Consider the following 25368-nt stretch of genomic DNA (forward strand, 5'->3'; position numbering starts at 1 on the left):
ATAGCCTATCACAGGTCTTCAAACACTTTGACGTTTCCCCCGGGGAACTTTTTACAGTTCCCTGTGTCAGATCACAGCAGAAGTGTGCTGAAACCGATTGGATTCGACTTCCTTACCACACTTTGCTGTCCTTGGTTAACAGACTCAGGTATGTGGCACTGAGTTGGTATGTCAATTAAATGCAGTCAAGATATTTCATTGCTAATACAAAATTAATCTTGCTTTCTTGATTTTGCAAAAAGTTAAGATGTAACTTGTTTGAATTATAGATTTATCAAATAAGCACACCCTTAAATGAAGATTAAAATTAATCTCATAGTTTTTTAATATTTATATTTGATTCAGACATTAAGCTGGTTGGGAATTCAACATGAGCCTTTTACACATCCACCTGTGTTTGACACCCTTGCTATTATGGGTCATTCAGAAGTCTGGTGCGTTTGTGCTGTCTAATGTCACCGACCTGACGGTGAACCCAACAGCCGAGGTCAACCCTGAGGGGAGAACGTTTTTCTCGGCCCCCGGGACTCCCCGCAGTAGACGCAAGCGGCAGATCTCTCCGAGAGACCGCAACGTGATTCTGGATTATCACAACAGGGTTCGCTCGCAGGTCTTCCCTCCTGCCGCTAACATGGAGTATATGGTGAGTGGCATTCTGAGTCAATTTTGCTTCACTGATGGGAGATCATGGAAGGAAATGAATCTGAATGGGATTGAGGTAACCCCCGTCCTGACCTGTTGGGTCTATACTTTAGAGTGCTGTCACAGCAGAAGCAGGTTCTGTTTTGACCCCTGTGCTTCTCCAAGCTCACTGAGCCAAGTGCATCCACGCACCCGAGTTGTTTTAGTTCCAAACTGCAACTCTAAACTGGAATTGCGAATCCCTAATCCGGATTCACCGTTTAATCTGCTTCTCCAGAACAGGGGAGAGAAAGCAGTCCCCTAACAGTTCAAAGATTTTAAGTGCCCCGCTTTGGAAAGTTTGCAAACACGTGACAAACTTAATAGAAATGTTTAAGGAGCCGGAATTTCCCACTGCCTAAATATTTTGAAAATGGAATGTTGGGGAGAGAGTCAGTCCCTGGAGGGATCCAAACAGTTTAATTTGTGACTCGTTCATTGTCAGTTTGGCGTCACTCTCAGGACATCTTTATATAGACAGGACTCACTCCAGCGGCAGTAGGGTTAGCACAGGGGCTGGAGGGAGGTATTTGTTCCAGCGGCGCTAGACAGTTTGTATTGAGTCAGCAGCAACCCAACAGCAAGTCTGAACACTCTCTGTGCCGGTTATTGTATTCGTTATTCCAACCATGGTTATGGAATCAACCATGGCCCAGCTTTTACTGCGGCCAACGAAAACTTAGATTGGCCTTCTGCGTATTTTTTTTTCATGAACGTTTAACTGCAAGCAGAGGCTGGAAACTGTGCACCTGGAACTTGCATGAACAGAGCAAATAAATTATGCACCCTCTTAACCAGCCAAACTGAAGATTTGTTATTGAGTAGCGCTAAGTCTGAACAATGAAATGTAAGGTAAAATAGTGTACACCATTCCAAACCAGACCATGAAAGGTAAAGATTAAGAGTAATAAAAATGTTTAGAAATTGCATTTTATTTATATCAGTGATAACAAAGGTTGAAAGAATAAAATTTCACACTGAATGTTAGTTGGTGCTTTCAAAGTAAACTTCACACTTCATTCTGAGGAAGGATCACTGGACCTGAAACGTTAACTCTGATTTTTTTCTTCACAGACGTTGCCAGACCGGCTGAGCTTTTCCAGCAAATTCTGCGTTTGTTCAAACTTCATTATTGCATGTTTAAATTAACAATAGTATTATGCATTAATTATCAGTCCATTACCATCTTTCAAGACAAAGCAGCAGTGAGAAACTGATCTCATCAAACATTGTATACATTGCTGTGAGATTCAACATCAATATATTCTGATGAAGGGTTTCGGTCTGAAACGTTAATTTCCCTGCTCATCAGATGCTGTATGACGTGCTGTGCTTTTCCAGCTCCACATTTGATTCCAGCTTCCAGCATCTGCAATCCTTTCTGTGTCCATGTGGTAATGTGTGAACCATCTTCTGTGCATTACTAAGATTAAAAGAATATCTAATTAATTTACTGATGCTAAATTTGGTTTGATTTATCTATTGTCACGTGTATCTTGTTACAAAACACAGTGAAAAGTGTTGCATAGCGTCACCACTCTCAGGTGTCATCTTAAAACACAGAAAAATAAACCAATAAAATGTAAAGGCAGAAAAATGAAGAATTAAAGAAAGTGTCCAACTTTACAGTCCTTCTTGTTAAGTGGTCAGTCATGGGCCTGGTGGCCAGACATGAGTCTCCTTCATCGTGCCACCAATGCTGGAGCGAAAGTCACCAATCTTTGGCACCATCTCACCTCCACCAACAGTCTCACCACTACGGGTCCTTGCTGAACCTCACCAATACAGACGTCACTGATGCCACTGGCTACTGCCCCGGCCCAAACACAACTGTGCCACCACCATGAATCTACTTAAGGTCCACCTCATCAATGCAGCTGCTGCTAATGCTGCCAGGTCTCATACTGGGCCCAAACTCACCTCTGCTGCCATCTGCATGGATCTGTGCCGGACGCAGATACAGTTGTGAACCCAAACTCACCTCTGCAGCAGCAGCCATGAGTTGGTCTGCTGGGCCTGCTCGCCGTCGCTGCAACCGAGCTCTTTTTGATTTTGATTTTATTGTCATGTGTACCGAAATACAGTGAAAGTTTTGTTTATGAGTGGTACAGGCAGATCACAGCAAGCAGAGGATGTACAGATCAAAAAGACATAGAGGCCTACAGGTTACATTGCAGGTTACATTATTTGAGGCTAGAGTCCGTTCAACAGTCTGATAATGGTCAGAAAGAAGCTGTTCCTGAACCTGCTGGTGTATGTGTTCAGGTTTCTGTATTCTGCCTGACGGAAGATGTTGTAGGAGAACGTTATCAGGGTACGATGGGTCTTTAATGATGTTGACTGACTTTCTGTGGCAGTGGGCTGTGTAAATAGAGTCCATGGATGGAAGGTTGACTTCCATGATGGTCTGGGCTGTGCACACCACCTTCTGTAGTTTCTTATGGTCCCGGGTGGAGCAGTTGCCGTACAAGGCCATTATACACCTGGACAGTTTGCTTTCAACGGTGCATCTGTAGAAGTTGGTGAGGGACCTTATGGACATGCCAAATTTCCTGAGCTGCCTGAGGAAGAAGAGGCGTTGTTATGCCTTCTTGATTGTCGCATCTACGTGGGAAGTCCAGGACAGGTTGTTGGTTATCGTCGTTTGGAGGAACTTGATGCTCTTCACCCTCTCAACGTCAATTCCATTGATGTAGATGGGGGCATGTTCTCCTCCTTTCTTTCTGAAGTCGATTATCAGTTCTTTAGTTTTGCCGACGTTGAGAGAAAGATTCTTTTCATTGCACCACGTCACCAAGCCCTCTATCTCCCTTCTGTATTTTGATTCGTCATTGTATTGTAGATGGCATTCATTCAGAATTTGGTGACACAGTCGTAGGTGTACGAGGAGTACAGTAGGGGGCTGAGGACGCATCCTTGGGGGGCTCCAGTGTTGAGTGTTATTGTGGAGGAGGTGCAGTTACCTACCCTCACTGTTTGCAGTCCGTGGGTCAGAAAGCTGAGGATCCCGTTGCAGAGGGCAGAGCCGATACCAAGGTCACACACCAAGCGGTAAACAAAATAAAACAGAAAAGAAAAATAAATGAGAGAAGAGAGAAAATAAAGTAAAGAAACTAAAAGAAATGCAGATGGAACGGATGATCCCTGTGCTCAGAAGCCCTATTCCATCGCAATCTTGCCGGAAGGGTAAGTAAGTATGATTATTGTGATTGTTTCTATTCTGCATAAATATTTTGGCAGAATATTATCATTTATTGTTAAAGTGATATTTGCTTTCTAACAGCCTGAATTTTTAAAAGTCACTTAAAATTACGTTGTCATCTGGAGGTTCTGTAAAGAAGAATGGGAGTTCATAAATAAAACAACAAGAGCAAATTAAGTGTCCAACATGAATGAATTGTTTGCAGTTTTAATTATTCAATGTTTTTGGACAATTTCTTACATATGGTCTAAATTACAGTTTCAAAATTCTTTTAAAGTTTATTATGAAAATGGTAATTGGTAATGACTGCTGGAAGTTCTAGCAGTTCCAAGAGGCACATCCAATATTTATAGAGGTGGCACATTTCTAACTGCCAGGAATAATACTTGCAAAATCAACCAGACCTGTGTATGCTCATGCACTTGTCAGATCGCTTATGCCACTGATAACATCTTTCAATTATCTTTCAATTCAATTTGTGGGTGGCACGGTGGCTCAGTGGTTAGCACTGCTGCCTCACAGCGCCAGGGACTCGGGTTCAATTCTACCCTCGGGCGACTGTCTTTGTGGAGTTTGTACATTCTCCCCGTGTCTGTGTGGATTTCCTCCCATAGGTCAAAGATGTGCAGGCTAGGTGGATTGGCCATGCTGAATTGCTTGTAGTGTTCAGGGCTGTGTAGATTAGGTGGGTTATAGGGGGATGGGTTTGGGTGGGTGCTCAGAGGGTCAGTGTGGACTTGTTGGGCCTAAGGGCCTGTTTCCACACTGTAGGGATTCTATTCTATAAATTAGGCAATGTTTCCATAGATGCAACCTGAAGGCTAATACTGTGGGAGGTAGTTGCCATGGTCTAATGATAGTTTGTTCCTGTTAGAGTTTTTGCTGGTTATATTTCTGGAGCTTGCTTTGGAAAATCTCATGTCACATCTCATTGCTGTGGTATTTTGAGGGGATCACTGCGAAATAGTAGTAACCAAAAACAGAAATTGTTAGAAAAGCTCAGCAGATCTGGGCATCTGTGGAGAGAAATGACCTGAAGCGTTAACTCTGGCTTCTCTCCACAGATGCTGCCAGACCTGCTGAGTTTTCCCAGCAATTTCTGTTTTTGTTTCTGATTTCCAGCATCTGCTGTTCTTTCAGTTTTTGTTAAGAAACAGCAGTATTAGGTTGGTCAACTCTAGCCATCCCTATTTCACAGGCCATAGATCTGATCAGTGGGCTGGATGGTTTCACAACAGCCATCACAGCCTGAAAACCCTGAGAGACAATATCATACACTGATATCAGAAGGACCCAAATGCAATTTTATCTCACCAGCCCAAGTTGGAAGTTGCTATAGCATTCTCAACTTTTGAAGACAGTAGAGAGGAGTAGAAAGGAGAAAGAGTACTCCTCGAGCCCCCACAAGGGAAGCTTAGCAATTTCATACCATGGATTCTTCTTCTCAATCCTGAACTCCTGAAAACAATTCGGAATATCAAATACATATATACTCCATCAGTCTATTGGTTCTGCTATTCTTTAGATCAGGCAGGATATATTCTGAATTCCGTATATTAAGTGAAATTTACCATTTCAATTTGCTTCTCTCACAGCTCTGGGATGACAGACTAGCAAAATCTGCTGAAGCATGGGCAGCATATTGTATATGGGACCATGGACCACCAAGCTTGATGAGATATGTTGGTCAAAATATGTCTATTCAATCAGGCCGGTGAGTAAATGAGGCTCATTCCATATTTAAGGATAAGTGGATGGTTTTGGTGTGCAGAAGACTAGCAGTTACAGGCTGGCTGGCTGTATAAAACAGCCTGTCGGATTTTTCTGGAATGGATAGAATGTATAATGTGTGTCATGGCTGGAATTGTTTTTCAAATGTGAGACTTCTCACATAATATGTTGTGATCAACTGAAAGTCTGGAGCAATTAAATATTTCTTTAAATTAATTGCTTTTGAGTTAACTCAGCTAAGGCTCTTTATACCATAATACACTTCTCCAATTTCTCACACGAATGACCATTCTTTATCTGTGAACATGATTAGGCGAGTGTCATGGGGTAGAAAGAAATAAATAGCTTTGTGTATGCTTCTGAATCCCCCATTACCCACTCCCACCATGCCCACCCAGTGATCCTCATCCTGCCTTCGCCTTTTATCTGGATCCTGCAATCCTGGATTTGCAGTCTCAGGTGATTGCATTGCTACCAGTTGCCGCTGTTCCCACTGGGACTTCCATAGTCAGGAACCTCAAGTGCTGGGAAGGTCTGATCATGCCCACTTAAGTGCCCAAAGTGCACTTGATTCTGTTGGACCTTTCCCCATTGAATTAACAAGACACCGCGACAATTCTTTCACTGGTGGACAAGATCCTCATGGGTCTTACAGAATCCTGGCCACTGTCAGGAGATTTTTTTTCCTTGCTCCTAGTTTTCCAGCAGATATAGATTGTAGCATCTATTTCTAAATATTTGTTGAGATTAAGGATAAAAAGGTCATGGGAGAAATGGACTCCTGTTTCAGTTTACACCCAGTGTGGATTACAGATGAGTCAGGATAGCAGAAATTACTGAAATCAACTTCTTCAGTGTGGTTCAGAAGTAGGTAAAATATCACTACGCTCATGAGAAATATTCTGAAATATTACATGCACAGGTTATATTCACTGAATTTAAAATATTATAAAAAGAAACCTCAGTAACTGATATAAAGAGTGGCAACATTATTTGGTTTATTAAATCCATTGTTCAAATGTTTGAGTAAGAGTTTACCTTTCCACAGTACTTTCTTATAGAAAGGGCACTTTTCAGATCCAAAAGGGGTGGCCCTAGACCCATTTAAACATTTGCATAGTGAAAACAATGATCTGATTAGGATAGCCCTTGTCCCATAGGATAACTGTTGTACTCTATTCCTGGGTCACGTTAGCAAGGTGATCAAATGGCTGCAACCCTAATTATAAGATTGATGATAAGGCCACCTTTATATTGAAGCTATATGAATACCAAAGTGAATATTGACCTTTGAACGTATGCTTACAATAGCAGAGAACCCTTTAGTGGATTTCTCAACAAATACATGAACTAACCCATGCACTGTTCCATATCAGAAGGGACTTTAAGTGGATGATTAATGTGAAAGGAAATCTTTAAGCATAAGCTTACCCAAGAGCCTGAAGAGCCAATAATTCCCTGTTGCTTTCTCCATTGCATTGTCTTAGCCAAGGTACCTTCCAATTGAAATCCTTTTCTCCTACAGTACAAATTGTTGCAATCATTTGAAATTTGGCATTCATGTGATCGTCCTGATAGGTTTAAGGTGGCAAACTTTTCACCTATGTTCAGGTATCATATCAAAACAAAATGTTTTTTGGTTTTTTTCCCAGCTATCGGTCAATTTTAGATCTTGTAAGATCATGGTATGAAGAAGGGCGCTATTACTCCTTTCCTTATCCAAGAGAATGCATTCTACGATGCCCCAATAAATGCAGTGGAGCAGTTTGCTCCCACTATACTCAGGTATTAAACAAATAATTTAATTAAATACAAGATACTAATGATTTTGCAATGAATTACAGCATTTAGTGTTACAATGGGAAATGGATCATGGAATACATACTCATTAGTGAGTCACAATGTTAACATAAATATTTAACTGTGGTATCAAACAACTACAATAGATTTTAATGTGCTGAAAAGTTAAAAAAATAAATAGCAATTACTGGAAATGTTTGGCAGGACAAAGAGATAAACCAGTTTTCATCTCTTTGCAACTATTTGAAAGGAAGGTTTTGCTGAATTTTCAGCCCATGAACTGATGAGATGCAACATTCCAAATTCATCTTTTGCTTCTGCTTTGTTCAATTGTATTAAGGATCTGATTTATCTTACAGTTCCTAGCTCTGTTGAAAGTTTTACATTTGAAATGTTAACATGCCTTTTTGTCTCCACGGACATTGAATGCCTGCTGTGTATTTCTAGTATTCACTGTTATGAATATATCAAATGGTTACAGTGAAATTCTGTTCTATTGCTTTCAGTGGCAATGTTCATAACATTGAGAATCCTTTCATATTTTTCAAGGATATGTGATCCTCAAACTGAAATCTGCCACTCTATCTCTCCTGATGAAATATAAATGGTGCTGTAAGCATTGAAGAATGTCAACAGTGTGGTCAAGTTGGGCCAACCTTTCAAAAAGAAGGAATGAGATATTTGATCAGGCAATAATTACAAGCAATGCTTTTTATATTTCAGCTCCAGAATTTTTAAAATGTGTTTTATTAATGAAATATATGTATTTTTAATGTCTCATGCTTGAAGTGTTAATGATGTACCTTAGTTACTATGTTCAGTACAGAGATTTTAAAGTTAATTTATTTTAGGATTATTCCTTACTTTTCAGATGGTCTGGGCAACATCAAACAGAATAGGATGTGCTGTCCACACCTGCAATAACATGAAAGTCTGGGGTTCTTTATGGCCCCGCACTACATTCTTAGTGTGCAACTATTCAATAAAGTACGTATTAGTTTTAATTTAAACTATCTTCATTATAAGCATATGCATGAATGTTTTACCACAGCAAAAATAAACTTAACACAAGGAAATTTAAAATGTCATCCCTACTTAAATGACAATTTTTAAAAATGAACAGTTATATCATGCAAAATATGTGTTTTATTGGTAATGTAAAATTTTGAGTTTGCAGCAGATGTCTATATTAACAGCAATCACATAATTTCAATAATTCTTAGGGACATTATATGACAGTAATATCGCACAATGAAAAATATACTACATTTATAAGTTGATCCAGATCACTAAACTAAATTGTATTGATGTAGAGATTTACAGTTTTACATTAACTGATCTTCTGCAAGCTGGTATTTAAAATGAAATGGTAAATTATAAAAGGTGGAAATAAACTGTTGAATCTTTTCTACTCAGGAACTTATAAAAAAAATGCTTTAATAGTTACATGGCTTCTTAAGAAGTGGACACATGACAGTCACACAGCATGGACATTAGCAGCTCAGATATGCATTAGCTCATCTAGGAGCCTGGAGAAACCCTGTAGACAAACATAGAACAACTGACAGCTTGTTTCCATGTTTCCATATGTAGATTCAAGAAGTTGCTGTCAACTTCAGCATAATAATCATGATGAACACAAACAGTTTCCCTGGCATTACTACTGCAAAACTGAGTCATTATCCTCATAGAAGGAATGGTGCATAAAAGTGAGCAGTGATCCTTGCAAGGTTTATAACATTGTAAAAAAAAAGCATATTAAAATGATACATGTTTTATATTTTTCTAATACAGGGGAAACTGGATTGGAGAAGCTCCATATAAAACTGGGAAACCGTGTTCAGCTTGCCCACCCAGCTACGGAGGCTCCTGTAGTAACAATCTTTGTATTCCAGGAATCATGTCAAATAGGTTGTTCCCATTCAAGTAATTTATGTTCTGTACAATTTGTTGACAGTGGTAAAAAATTAATACGAGTATCTGGTTTCCTACTTGCAACTAATGTATAAACCACTGGTTTGATGAAAATGATAATCAGGAAAAAAAAGCTCTAACTATTGCCTCAAAAAGTACATGGGACATGCTTATTCAAAATATTAATGTAACGCTTCAAAGATAATGTATTTTCTTAAGAACGAGATCATTACCTCTGACAAATCAGGAAAGATTTTCAGACTTTTGGAAAAGCAGTTTTGATTTTACACAAGTTTATTTCAAAAGAAACACATCATAAATCTGAATTGTTTCTGTGTTCCCATATCCCAGGCAACGAGCAATAGTGGCAATGACTCAGTCAGTTCCAATGTAAGCAAAAAGGTCTGGAAGGCATAGTTAACAGAGGACTGTTAAGTATATTTACAATTATGTGTGTGTTAAAACATGAGTGGAAATTTTTGCCTCCTCATGGAGGGGTAGCCACTCAACTCTTTCTTGCATACGAATATATAATTTGTTCAGTTACAGCTTACAGGAAAGAGGTTTAAAGGGAATAATCTCCAGCTACATAAAATATTGCATTGCAGTCATGAAAATTTCAGTATGTTAAACCTAATAGAATATGTTAAACTTAATAGAATATATCAAATCTAAACTAATCCTTCAGCTACAAAGACCATGAACAATTTACTTAAATACAAGTCCCGAAAGCACAACAAAATGAAAAGTGCAAATCAAGATTGCCCTCTATTGGACATATCACAACACTGATGATATCTCAAGATGATCTTTGCTAAACTGGAGCAATTGAACCTTGACTAAGCTACTTTCTATTTTACTTTCCGTTTTTTACCAAAGGTATTCATAGACTCCCAGTTAAGTAGAAAACCAATAATTAAAATACATTTCTCCAAATAAAAAGTATCAGCAATGGAAATGAAAACATGCTATCTATTGCACACAATTTCAGTAGTACTGTGGCTGTACTGAGATTAAGTGCATTTCAAGACCTGCAGTTTGGACATTTGTACAGCTGCTACATGTGTCAATTGGACGCTGTCCTTTACAACTGAATAAAGCACGCTTAAATTATAATAATTTAAAGATTTACTCTGCTCCTATGATGCTGCTTGGCCTGCTGTGTTCATCCAGCTCTACACCTTGTTATCTCAGATTCTCCAGCATCTGCAGTTCCTACTATCTCTGTCATCAAGAATGTTTGGCTTTACAATTATGAATTATTCATGAGATCAAGTAGTGGAACTAGGTATACTCACTTGGTACCCCATGTCAAAACAGTGAGCTGGATCTTGCTCAGCTAGCAATGCACCACCTGGTTTCAAAATGTACAATAGTGGTCTTTAGATTATTAATTTCCTCATTGATGTACATATTATGATGACACAACAAAATAATTTAGGGTGAGATAGATTAAATAGTTGTAGCTATGTCAATAGAATCATTTTTAATCCACTGCTTATCTGTAATCTTTAACTGGGCAGTGACAATTTGAGGTGCCCCTTTCTTAGAAACATCTTCTACCTCAGGATCTTATGCTTAGTTGAGCTTAAAGTCAGTTTGAGAGTTTGTCAGGGAGTTTCTATCATTACTTGAATCATTATCAACTCGCCCCCCACCCCACTCCACTAACCCCTCTATCCCACCACTCATCATCATCATCATTTATGTTTAAGTGCATTGTCTGTGGAGTTTATTCTCATGATCATATCCTGAATTGCCACTATAAAGGTAAGTCTATCTCGCAAATCAAAAACTCTTCACAAAGAAAACAGAAACTGCAAATTCTAGAAAGATGAAATGCAAACAAAAAAGCCAGAAAGATACACACATTGGGTGGTATGTCATCCCACCCACTCCACCAGCCCCATGCCAATTTTGGTGATAGGGACAGCGTACATTTGAGTGGAATAGTGATGGATGGAGAGCATTTGCCGCTATCCTGCTTCCACTCAGATTAAGTCCATGGTGGAAAGGCTTGTGGATGTCTTTCCTGCCCTGCAACCAACTGAGGCACTTAAATGAAAAATTACAGTTCACTTAAATACCTCTCCAGCTGCCACCAATATTAAACCATTGAGGAATTCAACAAGTAAACTAATGTGGGGTTGCTTGAGGTCAGTTAGGGAAGTCCTTCATTCATACACACAGTCTCTGATGAGGGGACCCAGCATTGGGAAAGGGGTGCCTGTTAAAATCCATCCCCACCCCTTGCTTCTGATCCCCTACACCCCTCCTCTTTATGAAACCCACCCAGTGAAACCTTGCTTGTCCTCACTTACCAGTTAACTGGATTGCTTCACGATCCTGGGTCTGCTGTGGACATATTTTCCATGACAGTGTGCCACTTCGCTGTAGCACTGGGCTCAAATTAGCTGGTAGCTCAGAGTGGCAGGGTTTCCCATCTCCTGAGTACCTGATCCCATGGAAGGCTTACCTTTGACTGGCTGATTGCCTGCTTGACAGAACTTCCCCAAGGATGGCAACCCGGGTGTCCTGCAGCATCAAACGGCTGTGACCCCTATTGCTCCCATAAGATTCTCCCCAAGTAGATTTACCAGCATCTGCAAGGAAATAAGAGAATGTCATATTTCCAATATGGGCCCTTCATCCAAAATGGAGACTGGATAATAAGATCTTTCTGAGTTTAAACGCCATCTTAATGGACTGAATGACTTAAGCCAGCTGCTGTTTCCTTATGATCTTTTGGCGTAAATAAAACGCTCGAAGGGATTGGACAAAATAAAATTGTAAGGAGGCAGTGGGAGGAAGAAGTGCAATGTGTGTTGACCCCTGTTCTATTCAATTCTATTAAAAGGTTCATTTACTACCTTCTTTCAGTTCTGAACTAAGGTTTATACCTCTGTCAATAACCTAACATTGCTTTTTACAAATGTGCTGCAGCCGTTTCAGTTTTATCTCATGTTTGCTTTCTGAGCCACCTAGTGGTAATAGGTCTTGCTTACAGGCGGGTTAATTAGAACACTATGTCTGGCATTTTTGGAAGTAAAGGATTTGTGCTTTTGCTTATTTACACTCACGTGGCATGTTACTTTAGGTCTGCACACTGCGTACACAGTAATATCAATCAGGTAAATCCCCTTATGGTGAGAGCAGAACTCACTTAAAAAAACATAAATATATAAAAAAGACAGAAAAAAATTGAGAATTTAACAGATATGATTCAAACTGGTCACAACAATTTGTCAGGACTGTCTTGATAACTCAGTAAGTGAATCCACCCAATGGTGGAAACTTGAGCTTTATTCCCTTGTCTTTTTAAGCAATTAGTCAATTTCAGCTGGAGCAAACACGTGTCAAAAGTCACGACAATATACTTGGATTGGAAAATATTGACTTAGGCTTCCACTTATCAATGATATTTAGTGATGCAAATGGCAAGTGGTTATGAACAATTGTTGGGTATGCACAGATTAGGAGTATTTGTCAAGAGCTGCCTAATGGTCGAATGGCCTATATGTGCTCACATTACAGCAGTGGCTACATTCAAGTAGCACTTCATTGGTTATAAAGCACTTTGAAATGTCCAGTGGTGAACGACATTGTATAAGTGTATGTCTTTTTATTTCTTTAAACATATGATTTATAGCCACATATGAAGAACAGCAAAAGAAATAGAGATAATGGATGAAAATTAGAAAACGAAGAGAAAGTTTGTCCTTCTAGTTTATTTTATGCTGAAAAGAAATCAAATCTGCCAAGAAAAATGTGAACTTAGTGGGTAATTGTGGATTGTATTGAATAAAGGTGAGGAGCTGCCCAACAAGAAAGCCAGAGAAATAAGGGTGAGAATTGCTCCGGGATTTCTGAAGAGTTCTTCACTGTGTTAAGACCAATCCAGAATTGGTAAAAGACAGAGAAGTTCTCAGCCACTCTTTTGAATATTGTGCACGATCAGTGTTCATTGCGAAAACAAAAGTGGGTGAAATTATCAAACAGGAGCTTAGCAGTGTGCCTGCCTAATTTTCCACTGGAATGAGTGGAAGTAGATATTAGAATGGGCAGGAATGCATGGAAACAGGTTTCAGGGATAAATACAGTTGTGGATTGTATTATTCAGGTAGTATGTTAGTGTGACTGTAGTCAATTCAAATTGGGTTCAGGCAAATGCAACCTCCATCAACACTGCCAAAGTAGCATATTCAATACAGCAGCAACATTGATGATTTCAACATCACTAAAAATGAAGAAATATAGCATCAAAAACACATCGACTGGTATTCAATTACTTGGTCTGCCTAATTAAATAATTTTCATCCCAGTTGGTTTTTGTAGTACTCCCATTCATTTGCCAATTTTACAAATAGAAATCTATAAACATCTGTGCATTTAAATCACTTATTTAATTGTTATTGCATTTTATATTGGACAGCGCTGGCAGTCTTTAAATCATATTTTATATTTAAAATGATGACTAAAAATATATTGACTTAAACCATGACAGATAATTAAATTCAGAATCATTTATCCAAAGCTTAATGGTGCATGCAAACCGTCAATGCTTTTAATCTGTTTACATGTTAGAAAAGCAAATCAAATAACTTTACAATAATCTTTAAATGGACTTAAGCTGGCTAAAATTTCAACATTTGTATCTGTATTGAGAATGAGCCATAATTTGTCATGTAAAATAATGCCTGTTTTACATACCTAGTTGCCTGTTTAGACAAATAAATGTGTAGTTACATATTCTGTGTAATTGATAACATTTTGCTAAAGAAGGGTAGATATTGGTTTCATGTTAACAGCCTGTAGTCATGGATTGCTGCATATATAGTGAGTTATTTCATAACATGGATATGCTCAATTAAATGTGGAATGTGTGTAGCAATCTAGCAAAGCCTGTTTTTTAAAAATTGTATGTAGTTATTTTTATACAGTATCTATGTAGCTTCATATATCAACCAGCATTGTCAAACCTGGCAAATCTTTTTTAATGCATTCACAGGATGGTGCCATCACTAGCTAGGCTAACATTTATTGCTCATCCCTAGCTGCTCTAGAGAAGGTATAATGAGTGCTGCAGCCCATGAAACTCAGCTGGAGGAGGTACACCCACAGTGCTGTTTCATTCCTTTTAAAAAGTTTTGTAGTGGTTTGATACATCCGAGAGGCTTGCTGGGCCATTTCAAAGGGCATTTAAGAATAAATCTCATTATCATGAATCTGGAGTCACATGTAGGTCAGACCAGATAAAGATGGTACATTTCCTTCTAAAGCACAAAATCCAGTGAACCAGATAGGCTTTAACAACAGTTGACAATAGTTTCATGGTCAACATAAGCCAACTTTTAATTTCAGATTTATTTGTTGGATTTAAATCCTGTCAGCTGTTTTGATAGGATTGAACCATGTCCCCAGAGTGTTAGCTTGGACTTCTGACATCACTATGTCATTGCTTTCCCCCTGGATGCTTTTTATGGATCTATGAGTGGTGCAGTTGAGGCAATGAATCATAGGAATATCCTTCCTCCAGCAGTAGGATCCAAGAGGAGTGCAGGAGAACCTGAAGTTCTGAAGTAGAAGTTAGAGAATGGTGTTTATTCTAAAAAGACAATATTGTTTTGTATATGTAACTGTAAACCCTATGTACAGTAATATGTGGAAAGCATACATAACGATACGTCTTGAACTTTTGCTTTCATAATTGCTTTCATTACCAAATCAAAAATAAATTGCAAGTATGTGCTTGTGTTGTTTTTATATCCTGATATTAATTGTGTTTTCTTTATTGTTTCCTCAATTTTTTTCCCAGTATTAAATCTTTGGTTCAAAGGATTAGCAGGTAACCTATGTGTAAACCCTCAGAACATCTCTCAATGATATGGGCATTAAGAAAGGTAAACGATGATGTGTTTTATGTCATTATCCCTTTGTTTTTTCCATGGCCTGACAATTTCATTTTCCAAGACAGCTCTTCATATTTCGGTTTGTGTAATTTTCTGTCACCAATCCTTTCTCTATACTCAGTCCAGAGTCTGTATAATTATCAATGGTAGAGGGTAGACTGCTAGTGACTCAAAACAACAGACAGTCTTGTTTTACATAACCAGGGAGTTTATTGCCTGATAGCCATAGGTACAATTTACATTGAATTGCTAGGCATAAGTACTTGGGACTAGAAGGAGCTAAATTGAACACATCTGCATCTCTCAAAAACTCATACGGATCTTAAAGACCTCTACTCAATGAGTGTGTGACACCATCTAAACGAGCAAAGCTTAATGCAATATCAACATTGACTTCTTCAGAAGTATTTCCTTTACATGTACGCTCTGCTATCGGATCTTATGTTCTTTTACTGGAGACAAGAAGAAAATTATAAAGGAAAACTGTCAGAGATAGTTTACTAAAAAACAATGTGATTGAGAAAAGGTATGAATTGAAATGCAAAGCAAATTAACACAGTATTGCCTAATGCAACTGTTATGTTTTAGTTCTTGTAATATCTATGTGACCCCATCATACAGATAGAGTAGAAAAATAATAAAGTACTTTCATTGTATGTTTCACTGCATTTACCTTATGAGCTAATTTGATACTCTCCTCAGGAAAGTAATTAATTAATTAATATGATTAAGCTTTATGACTCTATGACTCTACCTAACAGGTACAAAGATTATAACCATTGCAGAAACTCCTCAAAACATCCTAAGCAAATCCTGAACAATTCACTCACTATTGGTAAATGAAATCATTATAAAAATTGTGGTTTTAGAGGCTTTCCTCAATTAATTTATCTCATAATCTGTACCAACAAAGATCAGCACAAATACTAATGTGATACAAACTCCATGAAAAATATCAGGGAATCATTGCTCACTTGCCTGTTTGCAGTAGTACGAGTAAAGCACTAAATAATCTTAATTTAGGATGAAAGGAACCATCAACTATCTTTATTCTTCCACCTGCAAATTGAGGAATAACTGTTAAAATACAGCAGCATTTTCCCATCAGTGTAAGACCTAAGTCCAAGACACACTCAAAAATAGTAATTCATTGTTAACTGGTGAAATGAGTGTTTGTCACTCACCAAAAATTGAAAATAATATTTGCAATTTGATTTTTTCTGTGATCAGCAGTGTACTTCTGTAGAAATTAAGTTTAATCCTGTTGGAGCGCTGCAGCTGTTTGTCAGTATTGTTCCAGGAAGCATGTAACATTCACAGGCCAGGCATGCAGCCATCTGTACCCATGCTATTCATTGCTACATTCATGTTTGGGAGACTAGGTGTCAGGATTTCTGTTCCTTGGTTGCAGATGATTGGGAATGCTTGTAAGGAGATGAATAACTGCAAGAATGTAAATGCGTTTGCCACATTCTTGAATACTGTCTTGGAGGCTAGGATTCAGGCTATGTACTGGAGAGAACAACACTCTATGAAAAGGGCAGTCTTTCAGGCAACTGCTCTGCTGTCATTGGGAACAGATTGCTAAGAAGGTCATTACCGAAACTTAGCTACAAGGGAATGGCCACATTGTCATAAGTTATTCAATGACAACAACAGCATTCAACAACAGTTGTCAGAGTAAGAATTGTTTCATCTTCACTGTGTTCACCTTCACTACTCACACAAAATCAGCTCATTAAAAAAGCATCTTAATCCAAATCTCTTGCTTTTCTCCCCCATATCCTTGCACATCAGCAAATCCCTCCCAAGCTTCACGTCACCTTCCAACAAACTGCAGCATATTTCACTCTACATCCTTCTCCCCAAACTCACACTCATTGTTATTGCAATGCTCACCTCCCTGCACCTTTTAAGAGAGCATACCTTAAACTGCTGCTCATCCCCATCTATCATGAGACAGGATGTCATGGATAAAGCTGTGAACCTGCCGGCAGAATATAGCAGGTCAGATGTGTTAATGTAGCCTCCCAGTTCCTATTGTATGTAAATCGTAGTAACTTAGAATCATGAACCCTCAAAAGGATTCATATCATAATAATATATGATTGCTTTAAGTTCAAGAAAGAGGTGAACACAACATACCTCATATCTGATGCACTTTATGCTGATATGACCGTGATTAGCACATTTTCAAAATCCTTCACAAGATTGTCTCTAACACATTTTCAGTATGATGTGGAGGTGCCAGTGTTGGACTGGGGTGGACAAGGTCAGAAATCACATGACACCAGGTTATAGTCCAACAGGTTTATTTGAAAACACAAGCTTTTGGAGCCTCGGTACTTCTTCAGGTGTTAGTGAGAGAGTTGGTATCAGACACAGAATTTATAAGTAAAAGATCGTGGCGCACACCATTGATGAAGATGTATTAAACAAACCTAAGATGCTAATAAATCTTTAATCAGTTAGAAGGTTTGCACTGATTAATATGTGTATGTTAATTCCCAAATTCCTTTCAAGTCATGGTCCTGAAAGAACGAAAGGTTTTATCAGTGTAAAGAAGAGGTGACATTTTAGGTCAGACAATGCATGTTAGGTGTGAGGCCTTGTTTAGAATCTGTTTGTGTTTTGGTTTGGAATCAGACTGGTTTTATTTCTAAAGTAGGAATTTATAAAATGCCACATTCACTTACTATCTATAAATTGTGTGCTTTTTGAACAAATTAAAATGTATCTGCAAATACAAATTCACTCCATAGATTCACGTGTGTGTGTGTGTGTGTGTGTGTGTGTGCTTGAAAGATAGTGTGTGGATAAGAGAGGATCTGTGTGACAGTGTACGTGTGTTTGTGTGTGTGAGTGTGTTTGTGTGAGTGAGTGTGTGTGTGAGAGAGTGTACAGTGTGTTGGGGTCACCAGTAGTACAACATGAACCCAAGATCCTCATTGAGGCTGTTCTCCTGGGTACTGGACTTTGCTATCAGCCTCTGCTCAGTGATTCTGCGTTGTTTAGTATCCCAAAGTCCACTTTCGAGGACCTTTACCCGAAGATCCAAGGCCGAATGCCCTTGACCCCTGAAGTGTTCCCTGCTCAGAGGGAACATTCCTGTCTGGCGATTGTTGTGCTGTGTCCATTCATCTGTTGTCGTAGTGTCTGTATGATTTCGCCAATGTACCATGCCTTGGGGCATCCTTTCCTGCAGCGTATGAGATAGACATTGTTGACCAACTCACATGAGCATTTGCCATGCACGTGGTGGATAGTGTTCCCACATGTGATGGTAGCATCCATGTTGAAAATCTGACATGTCTTGCAGAGGTTGCCATGACAGGGTTGTGTGGTGTTGTGGTTGATGTTGTCCTGAAGGCTGGGTAGTTTGCTGCGAACAATGGTCTGTTTAAGGTTTGCCAGTTGTTTGAAGGTGAGAAGTGGAGGGGTGAGGAAGATCTTGGTGAGGTGCTCATCATCATCGATAACGTGTTGAAGGCTGCAAGGAACATGGCGTCATTTCTGCACTCCCGGGAAGTACTGGATGACGAAGGGTACCCTATCGGACGTATTCCGTGTCTGTCTTCTGAGGAGATCATGACAGTTTTTCACTGTGGCATGTTGGAACTGATGATCAATGAGTTGATCATCATATCCTGTTCCAATGAGGGCGTCCTTCAGCACCTTCAGGTGTCTATCTCGTTCCTCCTCATCCGAACAGATTCTGTGTATGCATAGGGTTTGTCCGAAGGGGATGTCTGTTTTAATATGTTTCAGGTGGAAGCTAGAGAAATGTAGCATCATAAAGTTATCTGTGAGGTATTGAGGTGTCTGTCTCATTCTTGGACTGACTGAATCAGTTTCATTTTTGAACACATGCATCTCCATCAGGGACACACACCTCAACTCACCTTCAATCGATGACAATGAGCACCTCAATAACAGCATGCCTTTTCTCAGCAATACTCAAGTTCTGAATGACCAAACAACACTTCTTTCATTCTAGCAAGAGAAAATTTTGCACAATGTTAGACAGGAAGCCCTCAGCATATGAAGCTGAACCAGCTGGGAGAGTCACACTGCCCAAAGCCCAAAGAAAATATATTGGTATCACAAACAAGCAAGACCCATGGCTGGAACAATAATCAAAACTGGTGAAGACGTCATGAAGAATTTCTTCAAATTATCTCCTTCCTTTCTCTTGTTATGTTTACATTGTCTTAAATAAACAAATATACAAACTGTTGGTGCTTGCACCAGCCATTTCCCTTGCTTTGCTCTCCCTGTATATAAAAGGCTAACTCTCTTTTCTCTGTTTCATTTCAGATGTGAACATACTTCTGACACGTCAAGAAGAGATCAACTTTCTCAATGAATGCTGGGTCACTTAACCTCATCCTCACAAACAACAGCTGAGATATTGCCATAATGTGTGTTGTTTAGGTTAGGTTAGAAGAGGAATCTTCACATAGCGAAGCTTTGAGTACAAATATACAGAGATAAGAAAAGGAAATAGGACACAACATATATCAGTAAGCACAACTACACATAAACTCACAGAGTTAGAGAATTTATACAGCGTGGAAAGTGGCTCTTTGACACAAAGGCAAAACCTGAAGCAAAGGTTGCAGATGCTCATTTCTACAGTACAAGCAAATATATAATAGCCATAAGTAATGTAATGTTTGAAATTGAAAATGATCAGTGTCTACTATTTTCTTCAATTATTTTGTTAAATACTTTGGGCTTGAATTCTCACTCTGTCACAACAATTTTTCAACATAGTTTTGCTCAAAGTCTGTTGAGCAGGCAGAAAAGATCAGGGAATTTTATGTGCAGATTAATGTTCAGTGTAAATCGAGTTTCTGTGTGCAAGTTAAAAACATAATGGGCGGAATTTCCTCTCCCTGGTTTGACATGAGTAATGATGAGAAAAGTAGAAAGAAATGGTGTGAATGAAAATTTACAATTCTCAATCCCAAGAAAATATTTCTTGGTTTATCCCTCAAGCCATAAATGGCCAATTCAGAACCATACCATTGAGTGTTGACTATCTTGTTTCCATGCATTTGCATCATTTCATTAAAACAGCATCTCACTTTATTTATGCTCACCTCCACTTCTCTTCTCTCTGACTGGGATATTAGATGATGCACATTCCCAACATGTAAACCCAAGAGGTTACCTGGCAGCAGCTGCTTGTCCTGGCCATCCTCATTGCTTCTTCACAACAACCACCCTGCATGCTCCATGGTCACATCCTCGCCAATCCTTCATCTACTCAACTGGATATCGCCAAACCACTAGCCTCAATCACATCAACTCTCAGACCAATTCACACATCACTCAGGCTGTCAAGTCTTGGTGCCTGAGGGACACCAATGACTTGCGTACTTCTTCCAAGTTGCTTTGTGCGTACATGTATCTAATGCATCTGCATAGTTTGCATTTTGCAGCTTTGAGCTTGCTTTCTTAGCACTCAGTTGTGCTTACTTAGAGGCTAGCAGTTTTTGTATTTTACATTGCTTTTTAGTGCCCATGCTCTTCAGTGCTAAATTAAGATTACCACCCTCTGTGGCAGAAATATCTTAGTGCAGAGACAAACCCAGCTTGTCACAGTGGAGGAGTGTTGAACAATCACTGCATGGCACTGGGTTACGTCAATGTTAGGCCTGTAGCATCTGCCAGTAGCATACACAACACATACTTCAAGTAAACGACCGTGTCTGAAAGTCAAAGTGGTACCGTCATTAGTGGGGTCAGGGTACCGAGCCGGTAGGTTTGGGTGCAAACGTTTCGTCACTCTGTTAGGTAACACATCAGTGCACCTCTGGTGAAGCGTTGGTTTCTGTCCCGCTTGTTATTTATATGCCTCAGTTGTTGGGGTGTTTGGTACCACTTCCGGTTCTGTTTCTCAGTGGTTTGTCCACAGGGTCTAATTCAATGTGTTTGTTGATGGAGTTCTGCTTGGAATACCAGGCCTTCAGGAATTCCCTGGCGTATTACTGTTTGTCTCACTACACACGGACATGCCAGGGACACAAATTCAGCGAGCATGTCTGCAACCTCATCCGCAACCCAAGCTACAAACCTTCTTAAGAACTCCTAATGGCGACATGACCATGATAGCCTTGGGAAGCTTCCATGCCACACTGTGATTAGGCATAACATAAGACTTCATTATGATGGATGTAAGGGCTCAGGCGTTCCTGCAATAAAATTCTGTTATCTTTCTGGCTTGCCCCACAGCTTACCAGCTCATGAATTTGACATGAATATCATTGTGCCTGGAGTCCTTGTGACCTTGCTTCACATTTGAAGACAGCTTTGAAGGAGGTAGCAATTACAACTTGGTCAGCAAGCCCAGCAAGAACAATAATATCCAGCAGCTGCCTCACAGTCTCCAGAGGGAGAAGTAGCAGGTGAGGAGCCACAGAGGAAGTGGAGTGGAACGATGAGAACCTGTGTCATAGAGTCATGGAGTCTTAGAGTTGTACAGCACAGAAACAGACCTTTCGGTTCAACTCGTCCAGGCCAACCAGATATCCTAAATTAATCTAGTCCCATTTGCCAGCATTTAGCCCATATCCCTCTCAACCCTTCCTATTTATATACCATCTAGATGCCTTTTAAATGCTGTAATTGTACCAGCCTCCACCACTTCCTCTGGCAGCTCATTCCATACACACATCACCTTCTGTGTGAAAAAAGTTGCCCTTTAGGTCATTTTTGAATCTTTCCCCTCTCACCTTGGACTCCCCTACCCTGCGGAAAAACTTTGTCTATTTACGCTATCCATTCCCCTCATGATTTTATAAACCTCTATAAGTTCACCCCTCAGCTTCCGATGCTCTAGGGAAAATAGCCCCAGCCTATTCAGCCTGTCCCTTTAGCTCAAACCCTCCAACCCTGGCAACAACGTTGTAAATCTTTTCTGAACACTTTCAAATTTCACAACAACCTTCCTGTAACAGGGAGACCAGAATTGAAAGCAATATTCCAAAAGTGGTCTAACAAATGTACTGTACAGCCACAGCATGACCTCCTAACTCCTACGCTCAATGCACTGACCAATAAAAGCATGCACACCAAACACCTTCTTCACTATCCTGTTTTTATGGGATTCCACTTTCAAGGAACTATGAACCTGCATTTCAAGGTCTTTTTGTGCAGCAACAATTCCCAGGACTTTACCATTAAGTGTATATATCCAGCCCTGATTTTCCTTTCCAAAATACAACACCTCACATTTATCTAAAATAACCTCCATCTGCCACTCTTCTGCCCATTGTACTCTGAAGTAACCTTCTTTGCTGTCCACTACACCTACAATTTTGCCATCTGCAATCTTACTAACCACACCTCCTGCATTCAGATCTAAATCATTTATATAAATGATGAAAAGCAATGGACCTAGCACCGACCCTGTGGCACACCGCTGATCACAGGCCTCCTGTTTGAAAAGCAACCCTCCACCACCACCCTCTGTCTTCTACCTTTGAGCCAGTTCTGTCTCCATATGGCTAGTTCTCCCTGTGTTCTATGTGAACTAATCTTGCTAACCAGTCTACGATGAGGAACATTGTCGAATGCCTTAAAGAAGTCCATATAGATCACATCCACCGCCCTACCCTTATCAATCCCTACAGGCGTCAATGTCATTTCCTTCAACTCTGAAAAACTGTGTAAGAACCAATTAGGGATGTCCAAGGCCATCATTACTGAACTGTGTCATATGCTGGAGGAGGACTGGCACTCAGAAGGACTGGGCAGCAAGCCAATCCTGCTCGCTATCACGCTCACAGCTGCCTTGAATTTTCACAGAAGCAGCTCATTTTAAGGAGCAACTGGGAACCTGTGCGGTGATTCCCAATCCTTGACCCATAATGTATCTGGGATGTCACTGATACAATTTTCTCCAGATTGCAGCTGTTCATATCTTCCTCCCATGATGATGACAGTCAAGCAGCCTGGGCAGTGGGGTTCTCCATATTTGTTGGTTTCTATCAGATGCAGGGCACATAGACTGCACCCACATTGTTTTGACAGCACCTGATCCCTTAACCGCAGAATTCATCAACAGAAAAGACTTCCATTCCATCAAATTATACATGATCACCAGTGTCAAATAGTAAAGGTCTGCACCAGATATCCTGGGAGTGGCCTTGACTTATAAACTGCAGAATTCACATTTTCTTGTCTCTTTCTAAGTTCTTCAGACCATACAGGGATGGCTAATGGGAGTCAAAGACTACACCCTTCAAACACCATTCATGGCACCTTCACTAAACACTCAGACTAATGCAGACTGAAGATACAATGCTTCATATAATTCCAGCTGATTGAAACAGACCATAGACCTCCTTAACGTGAGGTTTTGATTCTGAAGCCTCTCCAATGGGGCTTGTACTATCGCCCAGAAATGCTATGCTGCATCATTGTGGAATACTGTGCCGTTCAATACTAACAAGAGGGGAATGTCTTGAATACATAAGAAACAAGGGATCAACAGCAACTTTCTGAGGATGTAGATGAGAATGACAATCAGGATATTGACAGCATGACAGGTCAATGCATTGTTGAGTACCAGAAGGTAGAGAGAGCCTCATTGAAACCTGCTTCGAAGATGAATGAGCTGAGTTTGGATTTCATTTAACTGAAGTGGTTTGCTAGTCTTTGAGAAGGCCTCAAATTATATTGTTTATAACATACATTTTAGACCAAAGACATGAATAGGCACGTTGTAAAAGCCTTTAAACATGACTGTATATATTAAAAAAAAACAAGAACTTGTCTATTGTATATCAATGCAAAGAGCAAATGACTCTCTACAGTTTTTAAAGACTACTTTAGTTGTTTAAAGTCAGGTTGCTCACAGTTGGTGGGCAAAGCATTGTCAACATGTTTATAAATTGTGATAAAACCATTTTGACCATTAATAAAGCTGCAACATATTACTTAAACATAAAGAATAATTGCTTTTTGATAACACTACATTCTAATACATTGCCCAATTACACTTGTTCGCGGCAGATTTTGTATTCAGTGATATACTAATAAATTTGAACAGAAATATGAGGGAAAATAGTCATATATCAAAACTAACAGGAGTTTGACTGCAATTTGCACCTAAATTGCCCATTTTGTCCAAGATAGAAACTCTTGACTTTTCCACATACTTTTAACCACACAACAGCACTTCACCTATTGTGTTTAGAGTGACTAATCTTCCCTCAAAAATTCATTATACGTTATAAATCTTTAATGCTGTGACATTATAACACTTCCATAAATGGTAGACTCTGACACAAATATATTTGTTGCTTTAGTGACATTCCTTTGAGAGGTTTGGAGACGGAGGCTTTCCCTTTGCAAATGTAATGAGACAACTTTTGTATTTTAAAGGTAATTCTATTTCTCGGTCAGTTTCCCTACCTTCAGTTCTGAATTGTGGATTGGCAACAATAAATTAAAGCTTTGCGTGACAACATGATCCAGGAGCTGCAATAAAAACTGTTTGCCAATGCTATTGCTCACACCCTCATAAATCAGAGCCTGCTGAGGTAATGTGCTTATTGATTCGGTTTGTCAGCCATTTAGTTTCACTGAGGAGAAATGCATGTTAAACATTTTCAAGAAAATGTATATTGCTCACAAATATTTCGAGTTGAAGTAGTTTCTGCATCAAAACTAAGGGCCCTGATTTTTAGGCCCTATTAGAGCTTTGATGGACAGGCACGAAAAACAGCGACACAGAGCTCCCCAGCTCCATAACACACCTGAGTAACTTTTTCAGAGGTGGTGAGTAGATACAACATCTACCACACTGCATGCTATAGGATACCCAGTAAATAAATTAATACTCTATTAAGGCCCGACAAATAACAGTGGCCAAGTTAACTGGAAACAATTCATTGGTGACTGCCTGGGCAGCTAGCTCTCCACACAGGCTAAGATGCCCTTATCACCCGTCAAAGACTGCTCTGCAGAGAGTTTTAGAGAAATTACCAAAAGGAGTAGTCAGATTTTTTTATTCATCCATGGGATATGAGCAACGCTGGCTGAGCCAGTATTTATTGCCCATTCTACTTGCCCCTTGAAGCATGGTGTGGAGCTGACTTCTTGAATTGCTGTAATCCA

The 25368-nt window shown here is 39.5% G+C and overlaps 1 protein-coding gene across 1 annotated transcript; it reads left to right on the forward strand.

Annotated features, from left to right (window-relative positions):
• Positions 1-370: 370 nt before the first annotated feature.
• LOC109927437 (peptidase inhibitor 15-like) lies at positions 371-9344 on the forward strand. Its single transcript, XM_020527454.2, has 5 exons — positions 371-643; positions 5479-5597; positions 7267-7399; positions 8286-8401; positions 9209-9344. Exons 1-5 carry the CDS (start codon positions 371-373, stop codon positions 9342-9344), a joined length of 777 nt encoding a protein of 258 aa, XP_020383043.2.
• Positions 9345-25368: the final 16024 nt, after the last annotated feature.

This window comes from Rhincodon typus, chromosome 19 (assembly GCF_021869965.1).
Source record: "Rhincodon typus isolate 14 chromosome 19, sRhiTyp1.1, whole genome shotgun sequence".
Classification (NCBI taxonomy): domain Eukaryota; kingdom Metazoa; phylum Chordata; class Chondrichthyes; order Orectolobiformes; family Rhincodontidae; genus Rhincodon; species Rhincodon typus.